Source organism: Gekko japonicus, unplaced genomic scaffold (assembly GCF_001447785.1).
Source record: "Gekko japonicus isolate JY-2015 unplaced genomic scaffold, Gekko_japonicus_V1.1 scaffold246, whole genome shotgun sequence".
NCBI lineage: Eukaryota > Metazoa > Chordata > Lepidosauria > Squamata > Gekkonidae > Gekko > Gekko japonicus.
The window spans coordinates 534,743-561,631 of NW_015162482.1; the positions used below are offsets into that span (position 1 = coordinate 534,743).

The 26,889-nt window shown below is 45.8% G+C and overlaps 1 protein-coding gene across 1 annotated transcript in view; it reads right to left on the reverse strand.

The window, feature by feature from the left end:
- Positions 1 to 26,889, reverse strand: part of KMT2D (lysine (K)-specific methyltransferase 2D) — a 94,511-nt gene that overhangs the window by 46,950 nt on the left and 20,672 nt on the right. The window contains exons 13-26 of the mRNA XM_015405874.1: positions 26,167 to 26,277; positions 24,990 to 25,094; positions 23,323 to 23,504; positions 19,421 to 19,585; positions 17,489 to 17,598; positions 16,429 to 16,476; positions 12,327 to 12,561; positions 11,565 to 11,707; positions 11,355 to 11,471; positions 10,648 to 10,778; positions 5,564 to 5,747; positions 5,013 to 5,093; positions 1,732 to 1,848; positions 1,260 to 1,421 (exon numbers count right to left, since the gene is read on the reverse strand). Of these exons, the coding sequence (XP_015261360.1) occupies positions 1,260 to 1,421; positions 1,732 to 1,848; positions 5,013 to 5,093; positions 5,564 to 5,747; positions 10,648 to 10,778; positions 11,355 to 11,471; positions 11,565 to 11,707; positions 12,327 to 12,561; positions 16,429 to 16,476; positions 17,489 to 17,598; positions 19,421 to 19,585; positions 23,323 to 23,504; positions 24,990 to 25,094; positions 26,167 to 26,277 (1,891 nt within the window). The remainder of the gene's footprint in view (positions 1 to 1,259; positions 1,422 to 1,731; positions 1,849 to 5,012; positions 5,094 to 5,563; positions 5,748 to 10,647; positions 10,779 to 11,354; positions 11,472 to 11,564; positions 11,708 to 12,326; positions 12,562 to 16,428; positions 16,477 to 17,488; positions 17,599 to 19,420; positions 19,586 to 23,322; positions 23,505 to 24,989; positions 25,095 to 26,166; positions 26,278 to 26,889) is intronic.

A 26,889-nucleotide genomic window follows, 5' to 3' on the forward strand; every position in this document is an offset into this window, starting at 1 on the left:
AGCTCCACTGCCAAGCCCCATGAGGGGCCCGGCGGTGGACCTGCAAGGCCGGCGGGAGTGCAAGGGAGCCCCGCCAAGGCCCTCCCTGGCCCCAGGCAGGCAGGGGTGGAGAGAGGCAGGGAGGAAGCAACTTACCCTCCCTCTTCTCCTGCCTCCTCCTGGCTGAATGAGGGCCGGAAGCGGGGCGGCCGGAAGCAGGGGGCGGGGCTTCATCATGTGCCCCGCCCCCCCGTACCTCACCCGGGGGGACTGCGATCCCCCGCGATCCCCCCCAAAATGACCTCTGCATTTACCTCCATTTTAGAGGCTCTCTTCCGTTCTGAACCAGACTAATCTTGCTACACTGAGCCATGTTTCACTAGCTTGGCTACTGTAACACACTTTACATTCTGCTGCCCTTGAAGACAGTACTGCTACAACCTTCACTGAGTGGTGTGACCATGTGCTTACCTCAGATCTGCATATTAAGTTTGCTTTCAAGCTCTGTTCAAAGTGCTGGTGTTAACCTGTAAAAATCTTCATGGCCTGGGACCCTCATACCTGAAGGACTACCTCTCTCCATATGAACTCATGCACCAATTAGGATCTAGCCAACAGATTCAACTGGTGGTGCTTTCTGATAGTCATATTGACACACAAGCGGCCAGGAACCAGAACTTTTTCTGTTGTGGCCATCTTTGGTGTTCCAAGATGTCTCTCTTTTATGGTCCCAACCTTTTAAAAATCCTTCATTCTAGTTCCAACTACGAAACCCTGGCTCAATAAGACATCATCATCATCAACATCTCCATCAATTCTAGGTCTACCACAGTCAAGGAAAACCCAATTCCTCCAGCATGACCCAGTGGTAATCGCCCCTCTCACTGCTGAGTACAAAAAGCCAGAGTTTTTAGCTCACAAGTGCAATTCTAGTTCAATGTTCCCTTTATTTCACAAATACCTCCCTTCTCTAGGGAGAGAGCAGGGACCTGACAATAAAGCCCTTAAATGCAGCAATAAAGCCCTTTGCTCCTGAACTCCTCCACTCTCAGTTCAGAAAATGCACATCTGGAGGCCCTACAATGAGGTTGTCCTGCCCCTAGCAGAAGAGAGCACAGTAAAGTTAAGTTCCAGGGAACGAAAGTGCTATAATGACATGAAATGCTATGAACAACTCGTAGTACCTCTTCTCTGAAAGATCCAGACCAGCCCAAAAGCAAAGGTGTGGCCCATAACCCCCAACCCCAGCCTCTCCTTACTCCCAAGTGCAGTGGTCTCACCTTGCAGGAAAGGCCTTTGGGCAAGCTGTGTGCGGTTTGGGTCACGGATGCCTCCAGCCTCTGGCTCAGCCCCGACACAGTTGAGTTGCTGCTCTCGCTCAGCTGATCCCAGGACATCTTTAAAGAGCTGCTGAACATCCTTGCTCTCCATTTTGGGTAGCTCTGTTGGCAAGGAGGAACGCTCCAATGGAATCACAAGCAGTAAGATCATCAAGAGACAACCTGAGCCACATACGGAACCTGGTGGTCTCCAAAAAGGACAGGTTGACCTTCTGAGGTGAGTGTTAATTTGACCAGCGTAGGATGGATACAACAGCAGCTGGTCTTAGTTTAAGCCACTAGGATCTACCCCTATTCCAGAGCTTGGGAGAAAAGCCAGGAGGCCTGGCTCCCAGTCTCCCCTGCTCTCCATGGGGTAGATCCTTAGCAGAAGGATGGGGGCAGTAGGGTCTATTCAAAGGGCCCGCCTGACCTTCAGTGGGGATTTTGTCAAGGTCGGAGCTGAGCACCCCCTCCCCCGGGGGTGTGGCTGGGTTCTCGGCACCTGTAGGATCTGGAGTGTTCTTGGGCACCATCTGTTCTTCTGTGCCTGTAAGGAGCAAACACCAGACCTGTCAGTACAGGGAATGTCCAGTTAACATCCATGGCACAAGTGGACAGGGCAGAGGGACAAACAGTATTGACCCCTGACTTCCAGTAGGCCAAGCAAGCATCAGGAAGGATCTCCTAACCTCTTGGAAGGGATACTCCCCTCTAAGTAGAGCAATTGTGGGACAATTTAATGTGGTCAGGTGACACCACTTTGGTTTGCAGCTCAAAACTCAGGAAGCAAGGGTGGGAGGGGTGAGGCTAGTTGCCTTTTTGGCTACTTGCCCTGCTCTTAAAGGGTGGGAGGGGTGAGGCAAGTAGCCTTTTGGGCTACTTACCCTGCTCTTAAAAAGATCTCTGGATTTCTCCAGCAGTGCAAAACATTACAGCCTGCCTTCCAACAGGGGTGGGCTGTTAAGGACCAAGTCACAGAGCTCCCACTGTTCCCCTGTCTTGACTTTCCGACACAATTTGGTCATTTGGAAGGACAGGGAGGGTGAAGTGGCATACAGAGCCCCCCCTCCCCCATTTTATTCTCACAACCACCCTGTGAGGTTGCTTAGGCTGAGATGAGAGACTGGCCTAGTGTCACACTGTGAGTCTCATAGCAGGACTAGAATCCGAACGTAGATCTCCCCCGTCATAGTCCACCAAACCAGACTAGCTGTCACTTTTAACTTGGTCGTTATTTGTCCTTTTTCAAACTATGTTGTTTGCTGTGCTGAGAACCTGAGGTTTGAGCTATAGCACCTACATTTTGAAAGTAAATAAAATACTCAGAAACAGAGAAGTGCTTTCTCGCCCACTTCCGGAAGTGACAGCTTTAAAGCACACACTCACACAAACAGTAAGATCTTGAGTAGAGATGCGAAGCCCCCCACCCCAGGTTGTTTTACCCAAAAGCTTTTTTTAAAAAAACCCAAAGGAAAAATAGGGAAATTTGGGGGAGTACTGAAAAATATTCTTATGAATTTTTTTTTCTTTTTAGAATAAGTGAAATGGATCTTTAAGTCAATGCTTCACTCACTCAAAACATACAGCATGCAAAATTTTATGTAAGACAATGCAAAAAATAATGCTAATTCCCATGTCTACAATGTACTTATTTTCAAGGTCTGAACTCCTTTTTTCTCTTGACTAAAAGGAGTCATTGTGACCAGATCTGAGCGTTTCTCTACAGCTCCCATTGGGTTAAGTGGGAGCCTCTCAGTCACCACCACAGCAAGCCCTAAGGTTAAACAACAAGCTGCCCTTCCATTTTGGTATAGTGGTTAAGTGTGTGGACACTAATTTGGGAGAACCGAGTTTGATTCCTCACTCCTCCACTTGCAGCTGCTGGATGACCTTGGGCAAGCCATAGTTCTGTCAGATCTGTTCTTGAAAGAGCAGTTCTTACAGAACTCTCTTAGCCCCACATACCTCACAGGGTGCCTGTTGTGGGGAGGGGAAGGGAAAGGAGTTTGTAAGCCGCTCTGAGACTCCAAGTGAAGGGTGGAGTATAAATCCAATCTCTTCTTCTTCTTCTTCATTTTGTATTTTTTTGGTGAGCATTTGTGTGTGTGTGTGTGTGCCTAGAAGTCATGGTTGACTTCTGTTGACCCCTAGTGAGGCTTGGAAGTTTCAGAGGGGTAGTTTGCTATTGCTTGCTTCGGCATCCCAGCCCTGGTATTCCTTGGAGGTCTCTCATCCAAGTACCTGTCAGGGTCAGCCTTCCTTAGCTTCTGAGATTTGCTGAGATTGGGCTTGCCTGGGCTATCCAGGTCAGGGCCATTTTGTATTTTTGAGTGGCATCTTCAGCCTCATGTCACCTTCCCACCAATAACAGCCCAACATTAAAAGCACTGGGGGCCTGCTAGGAAATATTTGTATGAGAGCACTGTGGCCGACAGTTAGGTCCGTAGTGGCACAAGATTTGACATGGATGAGAGCAAAACAACTGAAGAACATGAGAAATGTTTCCTCTGTTGGAACGACAAAGTACATACATCAGAAACAAAAGGAGTTGGAATGGTGTGGTAAGAACAAAATGGCTGGAGATTAATGCAAGGCTTGAGAGCTGTGGTTGGAGGGAAGTGAACCTCCCATAACATAAGAGATAATATGTAAAATATATAAGATTGGATTGTAAGCAGTAATGAACTTTGGAAATCATTTTGATGAAGATGTGGTAAAAATATTACAAAATGGTGTTAGTATGTTTTATATTTGAAGAATGTTAATATTTGTTAAAAACATAAATATATTGTGAGGTTGTGTGTGTATTTTGGTGGTTTTTTTAAAAAAATTATGTTTTTGTAGTATGGTTTGTAATTTAATTTAAAAAATTCTACACCCCCCCCAAGAAATTATTATCCCAACATTAAAGATCAGCAAGCACCAACCAGAGAACTCCAGAACAGACCACCACAAGATTTGAATGCCACAGAGATACATAAATGAACAGCCCCACTCCTCTGCAGGAACTAGTGAGCATTTTTTTCTGTTCTAAAAGCGGATGGTCTAGATTTATACAAGCCAACTATAGGTAAGTGTTGTATAACACAATCTCAGGGCTTTTCTGCATTCTCATGTTCTTCACTTGTAAGTTCCTGTTCCTTGGGGGGCAGAAGGGCTCCTGTTCTGCATGTACTTTGCTCCTCCTAGTGGTGGATTAGATATTACACCAGTTCATGTCTGGCAAAAAAAACCCTGCAGTTGCCAGACAGAAACTGATGTAATACCAAATCAACCACTAGAGGGAACGAAACATGAGCAGAACAGGAGAAAAACTCTGAAGGAATTGGAATTTACAAGCGAGGAAAATGAGGATGCAGAAAAGCCCTCAGACAGCAGCCATAGATACCAGGGCTCAAATCCTTGCTCAGTCATGAATTTCATCGGGTGATCCGAGCCCAGTCACACACTCTCAACCTAACGTGTCCCACAAGGATAAAATAGTAAAGGGAAGAACCACGTATACTGAACCAAGCTCCTTGTAGGAAGAGTGGGATTAAAATGTGGAGTGGTTTGAGTGTCAGACTAGCAAATTAAGCACAAAGGTATAGCAGACAGGAAAGAGTTTTCTATAGCTGCGTCTGACTCTTTAAACTGATGTGGCACATATACCCTCACGGAGGCAGATGTCACACCAAGCCCTCCATGCTCCATTAAAAACCTTGTACTCACCGGTGTTTTCAGGCTTGGCCTCAGCAGCTTTCAAGCTGTTTTCCGGGGCAGCTGTCTCCCTGCCATCAACACATTCATTCCCTAGAGGGTGACAGAGAAAAGCCAATACAGTAGAATAGGGATGGTCATCTGACTGCCTGGATATGCCCCCTCATCCCCGCAGAGGCAACTAATCTGGCCCCAGTGGCCATACCAAATCATCGTCATGGAAAGACAAGTGAAGCTGAATAAATGAGAGAGATTCCACACTGTGACGTCAAATCTCCCTTTCAAATATGACTCATATGTAACTACCGTAGTTGGCTATAAGTTAAAATACCCATTTGTAACACTGTGCCTGAGTGCTGGCACAATAAAGCACTTGCTACTGGAGAGTGGTATGTTTTCAGCCCCCAGACTGCTGGAGAACCCACAGGAGGGGCATGTGAGTGGGCCACCCTTGCACAGCACCGCCTTCCTTTATGTCAGCTCTCCCTGGACAATACCTTTTTCTTCTATGCGAACTACCTGTGCCCAAACCCAAAGTCCCATCCACATCTGCCCACACTCACCTTTTTGCTGAACCGAGGCCTCCTTTCCATCCATTGGCCCTTTCTGGAGCATGCCACAGTCCACCTTGGCCCTGGGAGCTCCCTGGCCGACAGGAGGGTGAGCCGTTCCTTCTCCACCCACACCACCGGCTGCCAACACGGCCTTTCTGCTCAGGTCCAGAAGTGCTTTTCCAAAGAAGGCTTCCTGTCAAAGAGGTGGGAGAAGGAACAAAGGGGTAGGAGGAGAGGGACGTCCCCAGAAGTTTACTCGGATGAACCTCCAGAAAGTCAACTTTTATCAACTGCTTTAGTGCAACTATTTCCTCTGGTAAATGTATTTATTTACCTCATTCATACCTTGCTTTTCTCTCCAATGGACATTCAAAGTGCTTATATCATTATCTCCTCCTCCATTTTCTCCTTACAACAACCCTGTGAGGTAGGTTAGGCTGAGAGGGTGTGAATGGCCGAAGGTCATCTAGCAAGTTTCCATGGCAGCGGGGGGATTCAGAGATGGGACTCCCAGGTCCTAGTCTAACACTGTAGCAGCTACACCATGTTGGCTGTCTTCTATCCCTATCAAGCCTCCAAGGCCATCCCTATCAAGCCTCCAAGGCCATTTGCAAGAAAATTTAAAGCCAAATGGTGTAAAATTAGAAGGGATTAAAAGGTTAAATAAGAGAAGCCTATTCCCGTCTAAATACAATAATAAATAATTACATTCACCCTGATCAAACAGGGTTTATACCAAATAGATCTTTAAATGATAATATTAGGAAAACTTTAAATCTTATTAACCATGGGAAAGTAAATATTTATTTATTTATTAAATTTATATCCCGCCCTTCCCAGATGGGCTCAGGGCGGCTTCCAACAGCGGCAAATGCCATAATAAACAGTTAAAACAGTATAAAACAATCCATAAATAAAATGCGGTGCTCTAGATATTAACTTATCTCTCCAAGATGGGATCCTTTAGTCACCTAGCCTGGCAACATAGTTTCTTGGTCACCTAGGCGTCTTCCCAGGGCCGGTTCACTTATAGATCTAATCCACCGTCATAGATGGTAACTCGGTGGTGGCACAGTGGCGGCAGCAGCTCCTATGCAAAGGCCTGGCGGAAGAGCTCCGTCTTACAGGCCCTGCGGAACTGTGCCAAGTCCCGCAGGGCCTGGATCTCCTCTGGGAGCTCGTTCCACCAGACAGGAGCCGCCGCCGAGAAAGCCCTGGCCCTGGTTGCGGCCAGCTTGATGTCCTTGGGGCCTGGAACCACTGTCACTGCTTAGTCCTCGTGGCCCTTTCTTATATGCCCAGGGTAATGCTAATCACCACTTCAGGGTCAGGGAACCATTTTTCTCCAGCCCAGTTTGGCCGGGAACTTGGAGGGGTTCCCCCCCCTTCTTCTGGGCATGGAGCAGGGGTCACTCAATGTGTGGGGGAGGGGGAGGTAGTTGTGAATTTCATGCATTGTGCAGGGGGTTGGACTAGATGACCCTGGAGGTCCCGTCCAACTCTATGATTCCAGCCTGGGCTATCCAGGTCAGGAGACAGTCAGAACGACTCAAAATACTGCTAATTCTCGATTGCGATCCTCTCATTGATATGACTGGGTGGGGGGACTCGATCGGAGAAGAAATCAGTACTGCAGGCGAGGTAATTTTTGGACGTCCCGTTAGATCTTTTAAAAACCGACTGTTCTTTCAAATGTGACTTCTACAGAAGCAAAGCTGTGCAGGGAGCGCCCACGCTCTTGGCCCGAACTGTCCCTCTGGAGTTCTTCGCTGCTGAAACCCATTCAGGAGTGACAAATGGGTTCCATCATGTGATGGATTTAGTTTGGTAGAGACAGCCACTCGACACCACGCCAGCTGTGTCTGGGGGTGTGGGGGACAAGGTGAGAGAAAGCCAATCCCTTTTGTCAAATAAGAGTCTTAACCGGCTGACTAGCCAGGCGAGTCTGTACTGACCGGTCAGGTGATTTCTCCGTCTCCCTGCCAATTGCTTTTCCTGATGCGGGATCCCACTGAACCGTCGCAGGAGGACGTAGACTTCTCTCTGCTGAAATGCGATTCTGACAATACTTGTTGCTGTACAAGTTCAGCTGAAGAGGATGTCCTATGTGCTCTTCACACAGGAAGTCCCCAGTTCGATCCTTGGTATGGCCAGGAGGAGGAGGAGGAGGAGGAGGAAGAAGAAGAGCTGGATTTTATACCCTACTTTACTCTACCTTAAAGGTAAAAGGTAAAGGTTTCCCTTGCTCGAAAGCCAGTCGAATCCGACTCTAGGGTTGCGGTGCTCATCTCTGTTTCAAAGCCGAAGAGCCAGCGCTGTCCGAAGATGTCTCCGTGGTCATGTGGCCGGCATGACTAAACACCAAGGCGCACGGAACGCTGTTCCCTTCCCACCGAAGTGGTACCTATTTATCTACTTGCAGTTTCATGCTTTTGAACTGTTAGGTTGGCAGGAGCTGGAACTAGAGACGGGAGCTCACTCCGTCATGCGGCACACTCGGGTCTCGAACTGCTGAACTACCGACCTTCCACAGCCTGCAGTTCAGCGTCTTAACCCCTTGAGCCACCGCAGCTCTACCTTAAGGAGTCTCAAAGCCATTTACAATCGCCTTGAACACAGGGACCCATGAAGTTGCCTTGTGCTGGATCAGGCCCTTGGTCCATCAAAGTCAAGGTCAACTGGCCGGTGCTTGGATGGGAGACCTCCGTGGAATACCAGGATCATGAGAGATATCTAGGAATCCAAATACCATTAAAATTACAAGAATTATATGACTCAAATTATTTACCACTTATTGCAGAGGTAAAAACTATGCTAGAAAATTGGAATAAACAAAATCTATCTTTATTAGAAAAAATTGAATCAATAAAAACTTTTATTTTTCCAAAATCTCTTTTTTTATTTCAAAATGTACCAACGAAAATAGAAAAGGATACATTTAAATATGGCAAAATTATTTTTCCAAATTTCTCTGGTCAAATAAAAAACCTAGAATTAATTTTGATACTCTGACTAAACCAACAAAACAGGGAGGTCTTGGTCTCCCAGATTTAGAACAATATTATAATGCAGCACAACTCAAATCGATAGCATATTATGGACAGTAATTGCTCCACCAGTATCTCCAATAACAGTATTTATAAAGCAACCATGGTTTATACCAGGTTCCGACTTTAAATTATGGAAAGAAAAGGGATTGTTTCGATTAAACGGATGCTTACCAAACAACAATTGGAGGAAAAATACAAATTTGAAATTCCATGGTTACAATATTCCCAAGTTAAACACTTCTTACATAACCCTAATATTTCACAAATGATATGTAGACCACTAATACAATTTGAATATTTTATTCTTGCTAGTAAACAGTCAGCAAGGGGATTGATTTCTTTAATATATCAATTATTGAAACAACAAAAATGGAACCAGCTCACCTCAGTACAAAAAGCTTGGCATAAAGATTGTGGATTAGAAATTGATAAAGATCAATGGGAAAATATTTGGTCTAATTATCTTTTTAAAACTAACGCACTGAATATTAAATTCCAAAATTTTAAAATATATTCACGATGGTACTTAACACCTCAAAGGTTAGCACATATAATACCCAATGTAAGCCCACAATGCTGGAAAGGATGCGGAAGTACTGGAACATTTAAACACTGTTGGTGGGACTGTCCTTCTATTGTTAAGTTTTGGAATGAAATATTAGAACATATTGAGAAAATCCTAGGAACAAAGGTACCACATACTCCCGAATTTATACTTTTAAATTATTGGCCAGATATTAAAAAACCTGGAAACAAAATGGATCTCCTATTAATTTTTCTCATTGCAGCAAAAACTTTAATAGCACAAAACTGGAAATCAAAACAAATTCCAAGTGTACGGCAGTGGTACATAAAGGTATGGGGACTTGGCAGCCACAGACAAACTAGCATCCCAGATGGTAGCAGCTGACCGGATTAAGACATCAACTGACTTTATGAAAAGATGGTTTTCTTTTTTTTTGACTTTGTTACTAATTCTACAAATAAGATATGTTTGGTACCTAAGAAATATCTAAAATTTGTATTGTATTAATAGTTCAATAATGTTTATATTCAGAGTCTGTAAAATGTAAAGGATGTTGTAAAGCAAAAACTATAAAGTTTGTAGTTTAAGATGTTTGATGGTTTGTATTTTTATATAAATGTTATTAATAAAACTAAAAAAAAATTAAGTTTTAAAAAAAATAAGAGAAGCCTAGCAGCATCAACTTCTAATGTGGACTATGGTACCAACACCTTAGTCTACATCAAAGGCCCTCTGGAACAGGGAGTTCTATAAACAATTTGGAATGCCGTGATGCAGCCATGCAACTCCTGGGACAGGGCATTCCATAGGTGTGTGTGGTGGAGGAGACAGCTGAAGAGGTCTTCCCTTCCCTTGGGTAACAGCCAACTAAACTGTACTTCAGTTTAGGCTGGTTTCCTATGGAAGGCCCCCTCCTGTGAATCTCAAACTCTCGAGTGAAAGAGTAGAGACACAGATGGTCCTTAAGTTGGGACCCAAGTTAGCTAGGGCTCTAAAGGTCAAAATCAGCTCCTTATACTAGTCCTGGAAACAAGCCAGAAGTCAGAGTAGATAGCACAATGGCTTCGATATGATCACACCAGTATGTCCCAGTAATGACTGTAAGCGTCTGCTCTTTATACCAACTGTAGTTTCTGTACCATCTTCAAGGGCAGCCCCACAAAGTGTGTTATAGTCGTCGTCCAGATGTTTTACTAAGGCATGCGTAATTGTGGCAAGATTGCCTTTCTCTAAGAACAGGTACAGCTGGCAAACAACCGACCAGCTTAATATGGGCAGTAACACCTGTCACCCCCACTCCGTGATTCCCTTCCAGCCACTTGGCATTTCCCCCAGCAACAATTACCAGTCTCACAGCATACCGTTCCAGTCTCCTAAATACCTATGACTCCTCACCTCCCCCTCTCCCAGTCTGCCCTAACAAAATGATGACGCAAGAGAATTCCATGCACTTCTCTGTAGTTTTATCTCTGCTCCAATCCATTAAAGACATTTCCATAAGTCCCCATTGTCCTTACCTGAAGGTAGGCAGGGAACATGTCCTCCAGCTTGCTCTTCTTTCTACCACGCCGCTTGCTCTTCTTCTCATCACCCTCAGCCGCTCCCTGCTCAGGAGCACCCTCTGCAGGGATCTCAGAAAGTTGAGCCCCTGGAAGAAAAAGAGGGCTGAGTTGCCATTAGCATGCCCCAGCTTAATGGGCAGGGGTGGGAGTATTTAATAAACCCACGGAGTTTGCAGTCTGGCTCAGCTCATGCTGTTTTGCAGGTTCAGAGACTAGGAAGAAAAGGGGATGGGGACAACTGTGCAGGACTGGACTGAAGACAGGATTTTAGGAGGCGGACAGAGAGCTGTGCGAGAGCTTACCCCAAACCCTAATGTCCACCCCATTCCTTTCCAGCTCTATCCCTTTTTTCTCATGACCTGCTAAATATCCTCTAAATTTTAAAACCTGGCTCCTCAAAACCACAATTCTGCCGAGCCACTGAACACCTGCAAAAACATGCCTCATTTGCATAGCAAATATGTATGCAGAATATACTCTCAGGCTGCTAATGGAGAATGGAGGGCATCAACAATAGTCTTTTTAAAAAGTACAGATGGAATAGACTCCACCTAACATATTAAGTTAGGGAAGCTTCGAGAAGAACAACAGAACCCCCCTACCATGTCATTCCAAATTACAAGCATCAAGGATGACTAACAAAATACAGCCACAGCACTTACCCTCTTCAGGGTGCCCCTCCACACCAGTCACCTCACGAGAGACTTCCGCCAAAACTGGGCAGCCCTTTTTCAAGCGTGTGTGTGACTTCCGTTGCCGCACCATAAACCCTCCAATCCCTGTGCCAGGAATAGGATGGGGAAGGAGTTTAGTGACAGCACAGTGGGACTTCCCTCCCTCCCAGGTCCTGTCCCTGGTAGGGAACCACTCACCAGGGCGGTATGGCTTCCGCTTCCGTTTCTTGACCTCCTCCGAGTCCTCCAGAAGGCCCTTGCTCAAGTCGGCATCTGCAGCAGCTTCCCTGTCTGGGGTAGCCGGAGCTTCCAGTTTGATCTCACACTCCATGTGCTCAACGCTCACTGCAAGTGGAGGGGAAGAGAGATGACTGGATAAGATGCACCAGTCTACCCACTACTCCCAGCCCTTACCTACTACCTCCTTCCTCCCTTTCTCACAACAATATACATTCCATGTGTACCAGACTCATAAGAGGCTCATCATAGCCCCCTTTCCCCACAGACCACTGAGTTCAAACTTAGTTATGAAGTTTGAAACGTAAAACTTAAATGATAAATACAATTGTACCCCAACAGAAATAAGAATTATTGTATTTTATAGGTAATAAATAATGTATATGAAGGGGATGAAAAGGAAAATATTCTCTGTTCTATACATTATGAACTACATGTTTGTCTTTGACAAATGACCCATTTTTTTCTTTCCCCCCTTTTCTGTACACACGTTTTTCTCAAACAATATATATATATATATATTTTAATAATTAACTCTTAATTTCCACACAGAGAGAAAATCTCTCGCATTTGATTTTGGTGCACTGCTTTTGAATTTCTGCTGCCAGACAGATTTAACTCCACTGAGCTAAACAGATCATGAGTTTAAATAAGTGCCAGGCAGCGCCACTATAGTCACACTCCAATATACATGGCTCCTCGTGAAGCCTGCAGGAAGGGCACAAACCTTCAGCTTTCAGGATCTCCTCTGCCTCTACATCACCGTCTTTTTTCTCATCTGGGCCCAGAGGGTCAGCTCCTTCCAGCCCACCTTCGCCATTGAGGGTACACGGCCGTGGTGTCGTTGGTGTTGCCTTACGCGGCCGGCGCTTGTGCAATGGTGACAAAGACAGGTTACGAAGCACAGCCATACCAGTTTCTGTCAGCCAGACACCTTCAAAACGAAAATACTGGGGCTCTGTAAGACAAAAAAGAAGAGTGGAATTTGGCAGGTGGGTCAAACTAACTAGTCCAACACCTCAAGTGTTACTTAGCAGGACTAGACAGAAGTTTAACATCACTTCAGCCCACTAAATTCTATTCTTTTCCTGAAGCTGAGAATCGTACGCCAGAAGTCTGGGCCTGCGTTTGTTCCTGATACAAAACCTTCTGTATTTGGGACAGACAAAAGCAAGTACATCTTCATTTGAAGAGTAATTCACTTGGGGAATTCACCACCAAAGGTTGTTCTGATGGTCACAAATTGGCTGGTTTTAAATGGGGATTATAGCCCAGCGCAGCCCAATCTCACCAGATCTTGGAAGCTAAGCAGGGTCGGTCTGGCTAGTATTTGGATGAAGACCTCCAAGGAATACCAGGGTTGTGACACGGAAGCAGGCAATGGCAAACCACCTCCGAATGTCCCTTGCTTTGAAAACCCTATGGGGTCAACCATACGTCAGCCGTGACTTGATGGCAAAAAACAACAAACACAAATTTGTGGAGGATGACAACCTTTGATGGATCTACTGGCACAATGACTAAGCAGAACCTTCATGTTCAAAGGCAGTAATACCACAAATACTAAGTGATGGAAGGCAAGACAGGGGGAGGCTCTGGCCTCTATTGCCTGCTTTCAAGATGTCTAGGAGCATCTAGTTGGCCACTGTGTGAAATGCAGTGCTGCAGTAGAGATTCAGCATGGCTGTTTGTATTATTTGTATCCAACCCAATGCTTATTCCCTCTAGTTCAGACTTGCCCAACAGGGATTATGAGCTAGAAACACGTGGTCAAAATTCTGGATGCAGAGGACTCTCATTGGATGCTCATGTTCTACATTAAAAGCAACTAAATTCTGTTCCAACAACTACTAAACTTTGTAACTTGAGCAAACTATGCAAATGTGCATAGATCTGCACAATTTATTCTCCTTCTCTGATCACCAGGAGCTTTGCAGAGCATGAAGCCTCACTTCCTAATCAACAAAATCCTTTTCAGACCATCTATTTAAGCACTAATATTGCTAATAAGAACAGCAATAATAATAACACATTATAAAGAAAATGAACAGTTAATTAGTGATGAAGGAAGGACTAGCAACAATAACCAGTGGAATTCCAAAACAGGCATACTTGGATCAGTGAACATTTACGTAATCACATCATATTTTAAACTAGATTTGACTACTTAATAAACCAGGATGGAGCCATTGTTGGATTTGCCCCTCAGATTTTTCCAATGAATTTCAAAAACAGTAGCCATCTATTTGTGAAATCAGTTGTGTATGATATGATGGATTGTCAATAAGTTTGAGCTGTAGGAGACTGTCCAAGATGAAGTGTGTCCCAGATGAAGTGATCCCAAATCTTGATCACTGACTGCGTGTTTTCAAAACAAATTTAGAGTCCAGTGACACCTTTAAGATCAACAAAGGTTTATTCAAGGTATGAGCTTTTGTGTACGTGCACACAAAAGCTGCGGTGGCTCAAGTGGTTAAGACGCTGAACTGCAGGCTGTGGAAGGTCAGTAGTTCAGCAGTTCAAGACCCGGGTGCCGCATGATGGAGTGAGCTCCCATCTGTAGTTCCAGCTCCTGCCAACCTAGCAGTTCGAAAGCAAGAAATTGCAAGTAGATAAATAGGTACCACTTCGGTGGGAAGGTAACAGCGTTCCGTGCACCTTGGTGTTTAGTCATGCCGGCCACATGACCACGGAAACGTCTTTGGACAGCGCTGGCTCTTCGGCTTTGAAACGGAGATGAGCACCGCAACCCTAAAGTCGGATTCGACTGGCTTTCGAGCAAGGGAACCTTTACCTTTACTTTACACTTTTTCAAATACATCGGAATGGAAGGTAAGAGTTCAAACTTACAGACACAGGCTGAAGAGCAAATGAACATGTAACATGATGATGTTTTAAGATATGCAAAGACAAAGCTAAATAACAAGCTAAGGTTATAAGGCCAACAGCTGTTTTGATTAAATAAGGGGAGGAAACAGTAAAGCAATAAATATGTCAAAATAGGAAATAAATGTGTAAAAAACTGTATTTTCTAATTGTGGAAAGTAAACTGAGACTCTCCATTTGCCTCCTCTCAGGCATGGAGGTCACAGCATTTTTTTCTTAACTGAGGTGGGTGTAGTGTTCTATCAGCAAAACATTCCAATATTCCTTGCATTACATTTAGAATTCTTATACACTGTTCTGGAAAAGAAATACACTAAAATACAGAGGACGTATAGTCCTTCTTGTTGTATTTTTAAGCTCATCCACAACCATGAGGACCAGAACCTTGCCCTTTCTTTACTTACAGGTATGAGCTGGAACCCTCAGAAGCAGAATTCCACAACCAATTTTTAACACTGTGCTTTTGCTATGAAGTCTGGAGATGCACAAAATACATTCAGCTCTACTTGTACATCAAACAAACAACTCAAGCCAAAAGGAGATAACAAAGCAATGTGAATGGTGGCATTTAAGGTCCAGGCGAAACAAGACTCTAGCAAAAAACTGGGCTTGTGCTATGAACTTCTTAGGACTATGGATGGGCACCAACTGAATTAGAAACCAAAATTCGTCATGAGTTTGTTCGAGCCATCCCGACCTCACGAGCCCGCATGAACCTCCCAGGTGGGTTCGTGTGGTTCATGTTGGCAGACATGCTTGCACTGGTGGCAGGGCTTGGAGACGGTATTTAAAGAAACAGTGGTTAAAGGAATCCCTTTAAATGGTTTTTGGAATCTATGCACCACCGCACGACTCACAACTGAAGGCATTTGAAAGCCTTCTCAGTTGACTCACAAGTGAACTGGAAAGGCATTTAAATGCCTTCTCAGTGCTCTTGAGAGTCATGCCGAGTCAACTGAGAAGGCATTTAAAGGTTCCCTTTAAATTTCAGTGATCCCTTTTGCTGAAATGGTTTGCAAAACCCATTTAAAGGGAATGTTCCCTTTCAAGGACTTTTGCAAATGTGCGCCGCATGGGAGTGAAGTCCAAGAAGTGGTGAATTAGCTGCTTGGACTCCACTCCTATGCAGTGCCTGCTTGCAAAACCCATTTAAAGGGAACATTCCCTTTAAATGAGTTTTGGAAGATCTCCCCCACCCCCAATTCTGCTGGCCTCAGGGAGCTACCCCCAGGAGAAAGGAGGAGTGGAAGATCCATGAATCCGAACCAGTTCACGAAGCAGGAGAGATTCGTCCCAGTTCATGGTTTGTGGGACCTCATGAACCACAAACTGGGATGAACCTCCATTTTCCTAGTTTGTGCTCATACTTACTTAGCACTACAAAAAGATTTCAGACCTCAAGCTCCTGGTTGAAATCTCTATAAAAAGTGGGCTACAGGTGGTCCTGTTTATTAGCCTATTGATTTATTCATCGCTTTCCTATATAAATGAGATTTACTCCAAGGAACTCACAAATCATAACCAGAAGAAAAATCAATAATTACTTAAAATACTATCAGTAACAGAAGAACAACAATTAAGAACAGTGCTAATGAAAACCCCACTCCATAAAACATTTACAGTTGGAACGGGGGGGGGAAATCTTCAAAAACTACCCTCCCCCAAATCAACAGGCTTCATAGTTTGAGAACCAGAGCCACACACAGAACAAGCAGACAGACAGATGAAGCCCCCCCCACCCCCAGTAGAGGCTAGTTAAATCCAAACAATCTACCCTGGGGCAGTTTAGGAATGTCACTTGGCCTTGGTTGCTGGCTGTGGGGAGTGTGTGTGTGTTTATAGAGGACCAAGGTACAAGGGACAGTTTACCATTTTAATCAATCATTGACAGTTTTCATACCCACACAATAAAAAAGCTAATCTTCTCCAAGAAGCTTACCTGGCTCCTTGATCTTCACTGGGACAATTTCTGGAGGGGGAACTGAAACTTAAAGGGAAAGAAAGGCAAAAAGAGGTAAGAGGCATGAGCTATTCCCTATGGCTGCCTTCTTGAACCCCTCCCCACCATCCCAAAAACCCATGCAATATGGAATTCAGATATTTTGAGGATATGCATCACTACTGCCCTTACCCTTGTCCTCCTGCTCTGCTCCCATAGAAGTGTTCTCATTATTCCAGTGCACAGTTATGCCTTTCCCTGTCCACTCTCAGCAACTTCAGTGCTATCAATAGCATGCCGCTGTTTCTTCCAACACTTCTGCCATTTCTAACTTCCATTATCAGTCAGACTTCCATAGTTTCAGCTAATCCAAAGGTACATCCTCCCCCGCTTCATGCAGCCATGGCATGCCCTGTCTGTGACCTCCCCCCCATTTCGAAAGGCAAATGTACCAATAGGTCTATTTCCCCTTTAAAAGGAGATACTTTCCTACCCCTTTCCACTACCCCCCTCCCCCTTCCAGTCCCCACTCTTGAAACACTAGATTCGAGCAAAGCCATTTCAAGGGCAAGAAGGAAAAGTGGGTGGCTGTCAAAAAAATTTAAAAGGGGAAGCAAACCTGCCCTCCAAATTTAGAGAAACAGAAAATCTTCACTTCCACCAGGCAGTATCCTATCATCTCTATATGGGGGGCACCTGGAATTTACCACATCCCCTGCTATCGCTACAGTCCCCTCCAGCTCCCAGAAAGATCACTCCCAGGGTCACCAGACCTGTGCACGGGGACAGTTGTGAGGGCTGAGGGGTCGGGACAAAGAAACAAAACTGCACCCCTTCTTTCATCAGAGCTGCGTGTGCAGGATGGGGACAGTGATTTCACTCGAGCACCCCACGGATCCACGGAGGTCCTGCAATCCCAGGACCAGGTCCCTCCAGGGGGCAGAAAGAAGAGCAGCACCTCCTACACCTTCTCCACACAACATGGTAGGATACTGCCCACTGTCTAGTACAGCGGGCTCCCATTTCCTCTTTTTGTAGCTCAGCCCATCTGAGTACTCACCTACAGGCTTGACTATATAGGGCTGACACGAGGTACAGTCAAACCCCTCATCTGCTGCCTGCTCTACTTCTTCCTCAGTGAAAAGATTGTCACACACTGCATGCATCCACCTGAAAAGCACAAAACGTTTTAAATGGCTGAAGACAGAGCCAGAGGGTGCCTGCACTTCCTTCTCTGTGGGGCCTGGCCGTGCTACTGAGCCCCTGAAGCTGATCGGTCTGGGCTGGGGAACGGGGGAGACTTGAGAAGCTGAAAGAAAAATACAGGATCTCTCCAGACCAAACCGTGTATTGTGCATGTTCACGAGCATATGCAGTGCTATTTTCAGGTACTCTGCAAAGCCCACAGCTTACCAGAGGCACTCGAAGGCAAGGAAACTGGGAACCAAGGCCAGCTAGGTCTACTGAGCACTTGCCCCTCTCCTGTCCAGGTACTTTGCAAAGCCTAGTGCTTGACAGAAGTGTGTGGCAAAGGGCCCCTGTGGCTCAATGTGTGCAGCATTAGCAGCACCCAGAGATTTTGTCCCGGGGGGGTGGGGGTGGTTGACTTATCTTTCTCCCTAGGACACTGAGACTCGTGGCTGCCCTGCCATCAGCAATGGCAGGAAGATGACGTTTACCCGCAGGCATCTGGACCAACCCATCACTACACTCTCAGTGCTACACCAGCTTCCAACATCCGCGAGAGAATGGCAAGCACTACTAAGCTGCCCAAGCTCCTTACTGTGTTCAAGAGCTATGTTACTGGTTTGATCATAGCACTGTTTCAACTTAGATTAGCACCTGCCTTGGGTTCTCCGCTTTGGTGCAGGTACAAATATCTGAAACAAGGGATGGTCTCCTATATGTCTCTATGGGCCAACTAAGTTTGTCAAGCAGCCGTGTTGGCTCTCCCGGCACTTAGGTTCACCCATTTGGCATGAACCAGAGCCGGGGCCTTTTCCATCCTGGCTCCTGCTCTGTGGAACGGACTCCCTGAAGAGGTGGGGGGGGGCCCCTCCTTGGAGATCATCAGGATGTGATGCAAGGCTTGCTTGTTAACCAGGGCTTTGAATGGCAAACTTCTTTTTTTGGGGGGGGAAGAGATTTGGGGTTTGCTATTTTATCTTTTGATTTTAACTGAAAATATTTTTACTTCCTTTGTTTGTGCTCCTCTTTTAGTGACAATTGTTTTCCCTACCTATGGAAGAATAGTCTTCACCTTCTTTCTCCCAAACGACCACAGCCATTAGAAGAAAACCATTTACACTCCAGGAAAGAAACACTATGGAATGATGCAAACAACCTAGCGCCACATATTTGTCACACGACAGGCCCATCACCTGTAGCCTACAAGAGATCAAGCCCAACATCACCATGATTTTTCCCTCCACAAATGATCCTAAGGTGGCCACAAGTGACGTTAATTATGGCCAGAGGCTACAAACCACTACCTTGTCACACACTTCCAGATGCAATGGATCAATCTTTCAGCTGGCTGTTCCAAGGGTCCCATTTGTACGGACTCACCCCCACATCAGTAGCTTCAAAAGGGAGGTTTAGTGACAGCTTACAAGCAGGGCTCTTTTTGTAGCAGGAACTCCTTTGCATATTAGGCGACACGCCCCCTAATGTAGCCAATCCTCCCAGAGCTTACAGAGCTCTTCTTACAGGGGTTACTGTAAGCTCTTGGAGGATTGGCTACATTAGGGGGGGTGTCGCCTAATATGCAAAGGAGTTCCTGCTACAAAAAGAACCCTGCAGAAAAGCCTGGGAAAACAGAAAGAAGAATTCTGGGATTCTACCACGTGACTTCTCAAAAGGTTACTCCTACAAGAGTAAGGCAGCAAACTCTTATTATAATCCTTTACAAGAAGTACTTGCACTGGTTGATATGAATACATTATGTTATATGGGCATGTATGTAAATGGGGTAAGTAAAACCAGGTCTTACCGCTCACAATGCTGGCACTGGATTAATAAGTCATCCTCCACATACTTCACATGGCAAATGGGACAGGTGACAAGACTGGCGCAGGGCGCGCAGTGGGTGTAATTGTTCTGCCATTCACAATGGAAACCAGGTGATACTGCCCCACACTGCACACAGCACACACACCTGCCAAAGACAGAGAGATGAGGAGAGGGAATCAGTGCTTGCCCTGTGACCCAGCCCATCATCCTACCTCAAACCAGGGAGACTGTTTAAACTGGGAACAGCAGCTCAGCCCCTTTGTTTATGGCTATATATATTACACGCAGCAGCTTCACGCATGTGCAAAATCTGTGTTTTTATAGAAAGGTTCCACTTAACTCAGACTGACACAATCACTTGCTTTAAAAAAAAGGATATGATTTTCAGTAATACACAGTACTGAACTTCTCTTGGTATCTTGTAGTGCAATTAAGTTACAGTATGAAGACTCTCAAAGTATCTGGAAAACATGGCTGAACATGGGGATGGGGGGAGAACGGCCCAGGCCTCATACAAGAAAGGAGATTAACAAATACAAAGGGGACTATATTTTAACAAGCAATAGTCCCACAGGGCTAGCAGAGAGTGAAATCCCATCCTCTTCCCACCCACTCACTGGAACACCCCTCCCTCCAGGCCACTCACTCACTGGCCAGCCTGCCCACCTGCAGCACTGCTGCCACTAGCCGCTGGGCTCATGTGGTGGCACTTGCAGCTGCTCCTGCTTCTCTTTGACTGGCTCATGTGGCCATTGGTGGCTCCTGCTCCTCTGCCAGCTACATAGCTCATGTGGCGGTATTGAGGAAGTCAGCCCTTGGAAGCCAGCATCTCCACCAGATAGCTGGAGGAGGCACCCAGCCCCCAGGGAGAGGAGGAGGACGGGGGGGGGGGTGCTTCACCCATTTCATCTCTCCCAAGAGACACCTCCCGCTGCGAACAGGAGGAGGAGCGCTGCCTCAAAATGGTTGCTGTTTCCTCCAGCATGGTAATTAAAGAAAACTTTAAATTTAATGTTTTTTCTTCTCATTGGTAGGATTTTGATGCAAACTTGGAGGCTGACCCAGATTTGTATAGACATCCCTCTACTCTGTGCCTGGTGCTACTGTGTGGATTTAATGATCCACAGGCCAAGGTCCCAGTTCAGAATTAGACACAGAAACTTTCCCATCCTAGTCCTTCTAAGGCAATAATATAAGTCAATGAAAACGCAACAGGTAGTTTCAGTACTTTGCCTTGCCCTCTATTTACTGGGCCACTGACTGTGTTGGGAGCCATCCTGGCTGGAGGATAGGGGAATGGAGCTATCACCCAGCAAGTGACAGAATGGAATACTTATTGGCTCAGTTCAAATTCCAGAATAGAAAGCACTGCAAGTGCCCCCCAGGCACTAGTTAGAGGTCAAGCATATTAAAAACATAAGGATCACATTTCAGGAAGGAATACTAAACTTTATATGTGAATCCAATAGGGTTTTTTCTTTAGATTTTACGTCTTGAAAATTTCTGCTGTTAAGCAGAGATGGGTTTTGAAAACATGAAATGCAAACAAAACCCCCAAAGCAATACCCTGAGACAAAAAGGACATTAATACTGGTCACAGCCAGGAGAAAGAATACTCAGCCCCCAGGCTTCTCAGACTTAGAAGGGGCGCTGCTATGGAAACCTAGTTATGGAGGTATGTTTGGGGGGGATGCATCCAAGGGCTCTCTTGGCAGGTACCCTGAAGTGTTTTCCACACAGGGATGGGTGGTTTCCTGTTGCCTGTTCCTGATAGAGCAAAATGGCAAAACCTGTTGCCACTGCAGCTGCTGATAGAACAAAATGGCAAGAGTGCAGTGCTACTCACTCCGCAGCTCATGGAGAGCCATACAGGAAATTACCATCAACCAAAACAGCCACATTTGCTTCCATCCCTGGCATGAGACCAGTGTTCCCTCTAAGCTGAGTTAGTGTGAGCTAGCTCACAGGTTTTTAGCCTCCGGCTCACACATTTTTGTCTCAGCTCAGGACGGATGGCTCCAGAGCAAACTAATTTATGCAGTAGCCAAATCGCTCGCTCACAACTTTAATGCTGGTAGCTCACAAAGTAGAATTTTTGCTCACAAGACTCCACAGCTTAGAGGGAGCATTGCATGAGACCTACATCTCAAGGAGGCTTGCAGCTTAACTGTTCCTCTGGTGGCCACAGTTTCAAGGTGGGAGCCATCTGCCAACCACAACCCCATTGGGCAAGAGTCTTGCCCTCATTCCTGAAACATGGGGCAAGTGCCACACTGGGGGAACAGTGTTCAGAAAAAGCTGCATGTGGGATTGCCAAACAGCCCTCTGTGGCTCCCAAGCCACTGAGTATCACCACAATAGGAGGCTTCCACATGGCAGGCTTCTCTGCATTTCCCCTGCCCTAGTACCCTGCAGTGGCCACTTCCCTACCCTGCCACTGGAGGGCTTTTTTAAAAAACTTGGCAACTGACGTATTGTTATAACATTATAATGATCTGTCTTGTCAGGTTCTTTGAATCATCAGCTTTCATTTAAAAATGAAGTCTGTAGCCCCTTTCATTGTAGTCGTAAGGGGAAAGGCATGTTGCTGCAATGAAGAGGGCTAGAGACTTACCTCGTTTCTTTAAATGAAAGCTGTGAATTCGGAGAACCCGTCAGACTGAACATTGTAATGGTATAAACAACATGTCAATTGGTGTTTTTTTTTTAAGCCCTCCAATAGCAGGGTGGGGGGAAATGGCTGCTGCAGGGGACGGGGACAGGGAAAATCACACCAACGTGGGCAAACTGGAAAGATCCTCATTCGTGTCGATGTCACCCCAGCTTTGCTGCTACCTTTCCCAGAGCATTGCAATAAAGCTGGTTTGGGAAAGACTGCAGGAAAGCTGAGGAGAACCCAGGAGGTGCCTGGAAGCATCACAATGCTGTACGGAAGGGAGGGGGGGGAAGCCTATTTTCCAATTACCATCCCCCACTGGGGCAAACAACCTGTGACAAGATGACCCCAGTCAATACTCTCCCCCAAGAATTACACCTGATATAGGCCTTCCAATGCCAGCTAATGCCAAAGCCTCTTTTCAATTAGATTCTTATCCTGGTTTCAGATTTAGTATTAACCCATATTACTATAATGATAATTTTTACTAAAATTAAAACATCCACTTTGTCTTACTGTAAATTGCCTCGGACAGTGGATTTCAAGTGGAATGGTTGCATAGAAAGACTCTAAAGAAATAAACTGAAAATTAAATAGAATTCCATCACAGGGAGAACAGCTGATTAAGCTTTAATCCATTACAGCAATGGAGAAATTAAGTTTTCCCACGGATTTGTGACTCACTACTCAAGAGAATTGTGGGTTTGTTTAAAACAAGAACACCAGAAGCAAGCTTCGAGCCTTCGTAACTGTGGAGAAAGACTTGAAAAAATGTGGGCAGTCTGTCTAGCAAAACAGATTATACAAGTCCAGCACACATATGTAAAGCTGTGTACCTGATACCGGCTAGATAATTTATTTACCTGATTTATAACTTGTTTTCTGTCACAAGTTGTTTGCATCATTTTAAAAACAAAGGGGTGGTTTTTTTGTCCAGCCCCACTCCAAATCTCACAATATATTGCTCCCTGCTAGTCTGCCTTGGATGTTATTCCATTGGTGGCCTTGGAACAGCAGGTGCTGAGTGGCATGCGCTCTGGCCCCATGCTTCCACGATCAGAAATCATTAGCATCCCTATAACCAAGGAGGGAGGAGCTAGGTGCCACTCTGCCTCAGATATTTTTTATCATGCTTTTCTAGCCAGGCAACTCCAATTTTCTGTAGAGCACAAAAGTACACAGAGTCCTGCCCTTAAAACCCTTCTGCCGAAACCCTCGTCTCTCACCATTTACACTTCCAGCCTCCCTTGGGCACAGTGTTGAGGGGCGGGTCCAGGCAATACGTGTGGTAGCTGATGTCACAGTCGTCGCACAACAACAGACGAGACGGGTCGGATGCTTTGCCGCATACTTCACACACGATGCATTCTACACAACGCCAGCCCTTGAGCAGCATCACCTTGGTAATCTTTAAGAAGGAAGGAGGAACAAAACTGGAGCCCTACATGCTGTGGCAGAAGAACTGGGGAGGGGGTGCGACTTGGCAAGGCAGTAGGCATGTAGGAGGGACACAGTCTACAAAGGCCCCACTAAATATAGAGACACCCACACCCGGCCTGGCAAAATGACTAACAGTCCCACATCATTAAACCCACAAAGAGTGTTGAGCAATTTGGTTTGGTTCTCAAGGAACCAGGGGCCCAGTGGAATTTTCATGTGGCAGCTGAATCCACTACAACCCCTGTTTTTTAAAACCCAGGCTCCCTGTTCCTATGCAATATATTCCTGAGACCCCAAACCTCTTGAGAGGGAAAAATTAAAACACTTGAAGATGGATCTTGATTTTTCAAACTCTACTAAAGTTACCATTTGAAATTTAAGTGCAAGGTTCCTGGGGATGCGGTAGAGGTCCTGAGACACTGCCTGACTGCTGTGGTTAAATGGCTGAGAGTGAAGAAATGGACACTGAACCCTGACAAGATGGAGACAATGCTGGCTGGGAAGACTGAGGTTTCGAAGGACACTGTGTTTCCTACGTTTGATGGGCTTCAGCCTACCCTTGCTGACTCGGTCAAGAACCTAGGACCCAGTATCACTAATGGAGACGCAAATTAATGCAGCAAAACACACTTTCTTCCAACTTAGTTTAACCTGGAAGATGCCCCCCTACCATCACTTTGCTACTGCAATGCACTCTACATAGGTCTCCCCTCAAAATCAACTCAAAAACTCCAGTTAGTGCAGAATGCTGCAGCTCAATTATTATTAGGAGTTAGGTGTAGTGTGTATATTACCCCCACTCTGGAGTCACTCCATTGGCTCCTCATTAGTTATCAGATTCAATTCAAGGTACTGGTCCTCAGATACAAAGCCCTTCATAGCCTTACATCCTCAGGGTCGCAGGACCGCCTCTCCTCAGAACGCTTTGCCATGACAACTTTAGTCATCTGAACAAGGCCTTCTACAGATTCTACCCTGAGGATGGGCAAGATCAACAACTGCCTGTACACATGCATTTTCTGTAGTGGCCCCTTCCTTATGGAATGGATTACCTGAGGAGGTCAGGAAGGCTCCCACACTTTTGGCTTTCGACAAACTATGTGAAACAGAGGGCATTTTTATAAAGGAAATAGGCTGCATTATGACAGGAAGACATCTCAATAGACAGAACAGGACTGTGGACTACACCACTACTAAGTATTACCTGCCGCTGTATGTTTTTATCTTGCTTTCACTGCATATGCAATACCATTTCTTGCACTGTTTAACATGGCATACTTAACACTTATGCCTTATTTCAGATTCCTGCGATCCTAGTCCTATTACATGTCTCCTCGTGCTTTTGATTGTACTGACTTGCATTATGTAATCCACCTTGAGTCTCAGGGAGAAAGGCAGACTATAAATAACATAAATTAAAATATTTGCACGTATGGCACGGCACAACGCTTACCTTGCTATTGACGCAGTATGGATGGTAACACTGAGAGCATTGAGAACATGCGAGGAGATGTCCCTCAGCGCCACGGCCAAAGCTACCACAGACGACACACATGTCCTGCCAGGGAAAAGAGAGAGGCGTCACAAAAGACCCGGCAAAGTGCGGGGGGGGGGGAGTCTCCTCCGTTCTGTATTATTTATTACATTAATATTCTGCCTACTCTGCATTTTACAACAAAAAGTTAGGGCTGCCAACCAATAAAATATTTTAACGCACTCTGGTGTGTTTTAGATTTGGTGGAAAGTCTATCTATTTGATGGAAATGGCCTTTCGAGACTCTTGAACAGGAGAGTATCTCCAGTAATGATGACAGAACTTGTAGCCAGAAGGAAAGGCCATCCAAGGCATCAATACTAAGCAAAAAAAAAGTAGTTTAGAGTGTATGTGTACATACACAAGTTGAAATGGCTTTATAAATAAGCACGTTCAAAGCTCAAAGCTCACCAATACTGGGAGGCAGCCCCATAGCCAGGATATTCACTGGGATGGGGCTTTGGATTTGGGGGGCGCTGCACCCCCCCTCCCATGGTGACATCACCACAAGTGACTTTCCTCCTCCTTCTCCGTTTGGAGAGCCAAAAAGGAGGCAGCTAGGCTTGATTTGAGCTACTAAAGCTCCTCCCCCACCTTCGCCAGCCAGCAAGACGGGCCATCAGCTCTCCGAGAGCCTCACTGCACCAGCCTGCAAGTCAGGCTGTTGCCTCTCCAAGGCTCTCAGAGAGCCAACGGCCCATCTCACTGGCTGGCAAAGACGGGGGTGGGGTAGGGGAAAAGTTTTAGCCACAGTGGGGCTCTGCCCTAATCACGGGGCCTTAGCTGGCTATGTCCCTGCTGGGGGGGGCAATTCGGGTTTGAAAGATGTGCCCACATTGGAAGCTACAGCGGCTCCATTAGAAACAGCTGGATTTTCACCCAAAGAAGGAAACTGCTACCAACTGGAGGTTTTAACGGCTTAATTTAGGGAAAGGCATACAACACCCATTCTACATGGCAGGATATCAGGTTCTCATCAGCCCCAATAAAACAGAGACAGAATTCTAATCCATAGTAGATTTCAACCCACTGTTTGGCCAATTAATCAGTGTAATCTTAAAAAAAACTGACTGAAGCTTGTCACCCTAATACCCACTTGCATCAGCACAAACTTGTCGGTGTTGGAGAAGAGCACCACTGTGTTTTGCATGGTATCGTCGTCATCGTCGTCGTCCTCTTTACTCGGGGAGCTGTCAATATCAGCAAGCTTAGGGAAAGGATGGAAGGGGAAGCAAAGGGACAAAGTAAGCCAACCCTTTCTCGCACTCCAGAAACATCTAAATCCTCAACCAGCTAATCATGCACAGGGGCACCACCCTCGCTACAAGGGCCAGCTTTCATCGACCACACGGTCCATACCAATTCCCCCAGCTCCCTCCCAATAAACTGCATAGTCTAGTTCTTGGTACACACTCCAGAATGGACAAGGCTCCTGCTCCTTTAAGAGCACTGACGGAGATTAGCACCTCTTAGTATTAGAACAGTCAAGAAAACTACAGCAGATGAATAACAAGCTGCTTTGGAGCACTTAAGGAGGACAGAAGTCTCATCACAGGTTGAATGGAGATCCACCCTGGGTTCCCAGAAGCTCAGGAAAAAAGCAGGTATATAATTCATCTAAATAAACAAAGCAAATCTACGGGAAGGGCGGGGGGGGGGGGGGGGGCTTCAACAAAACAGAGAAAAGTAGGGCTTGCCCCACCAACTGCAAGCAACCTCAGTAAAAAGTATGGGCTAAAATACACCCGGGGGTGTGGGGGGGGGGGGCCAGTACGCAAGGCTTGTTCTCAGTCTTCTAAACCAAACCGGCAGAAACCTG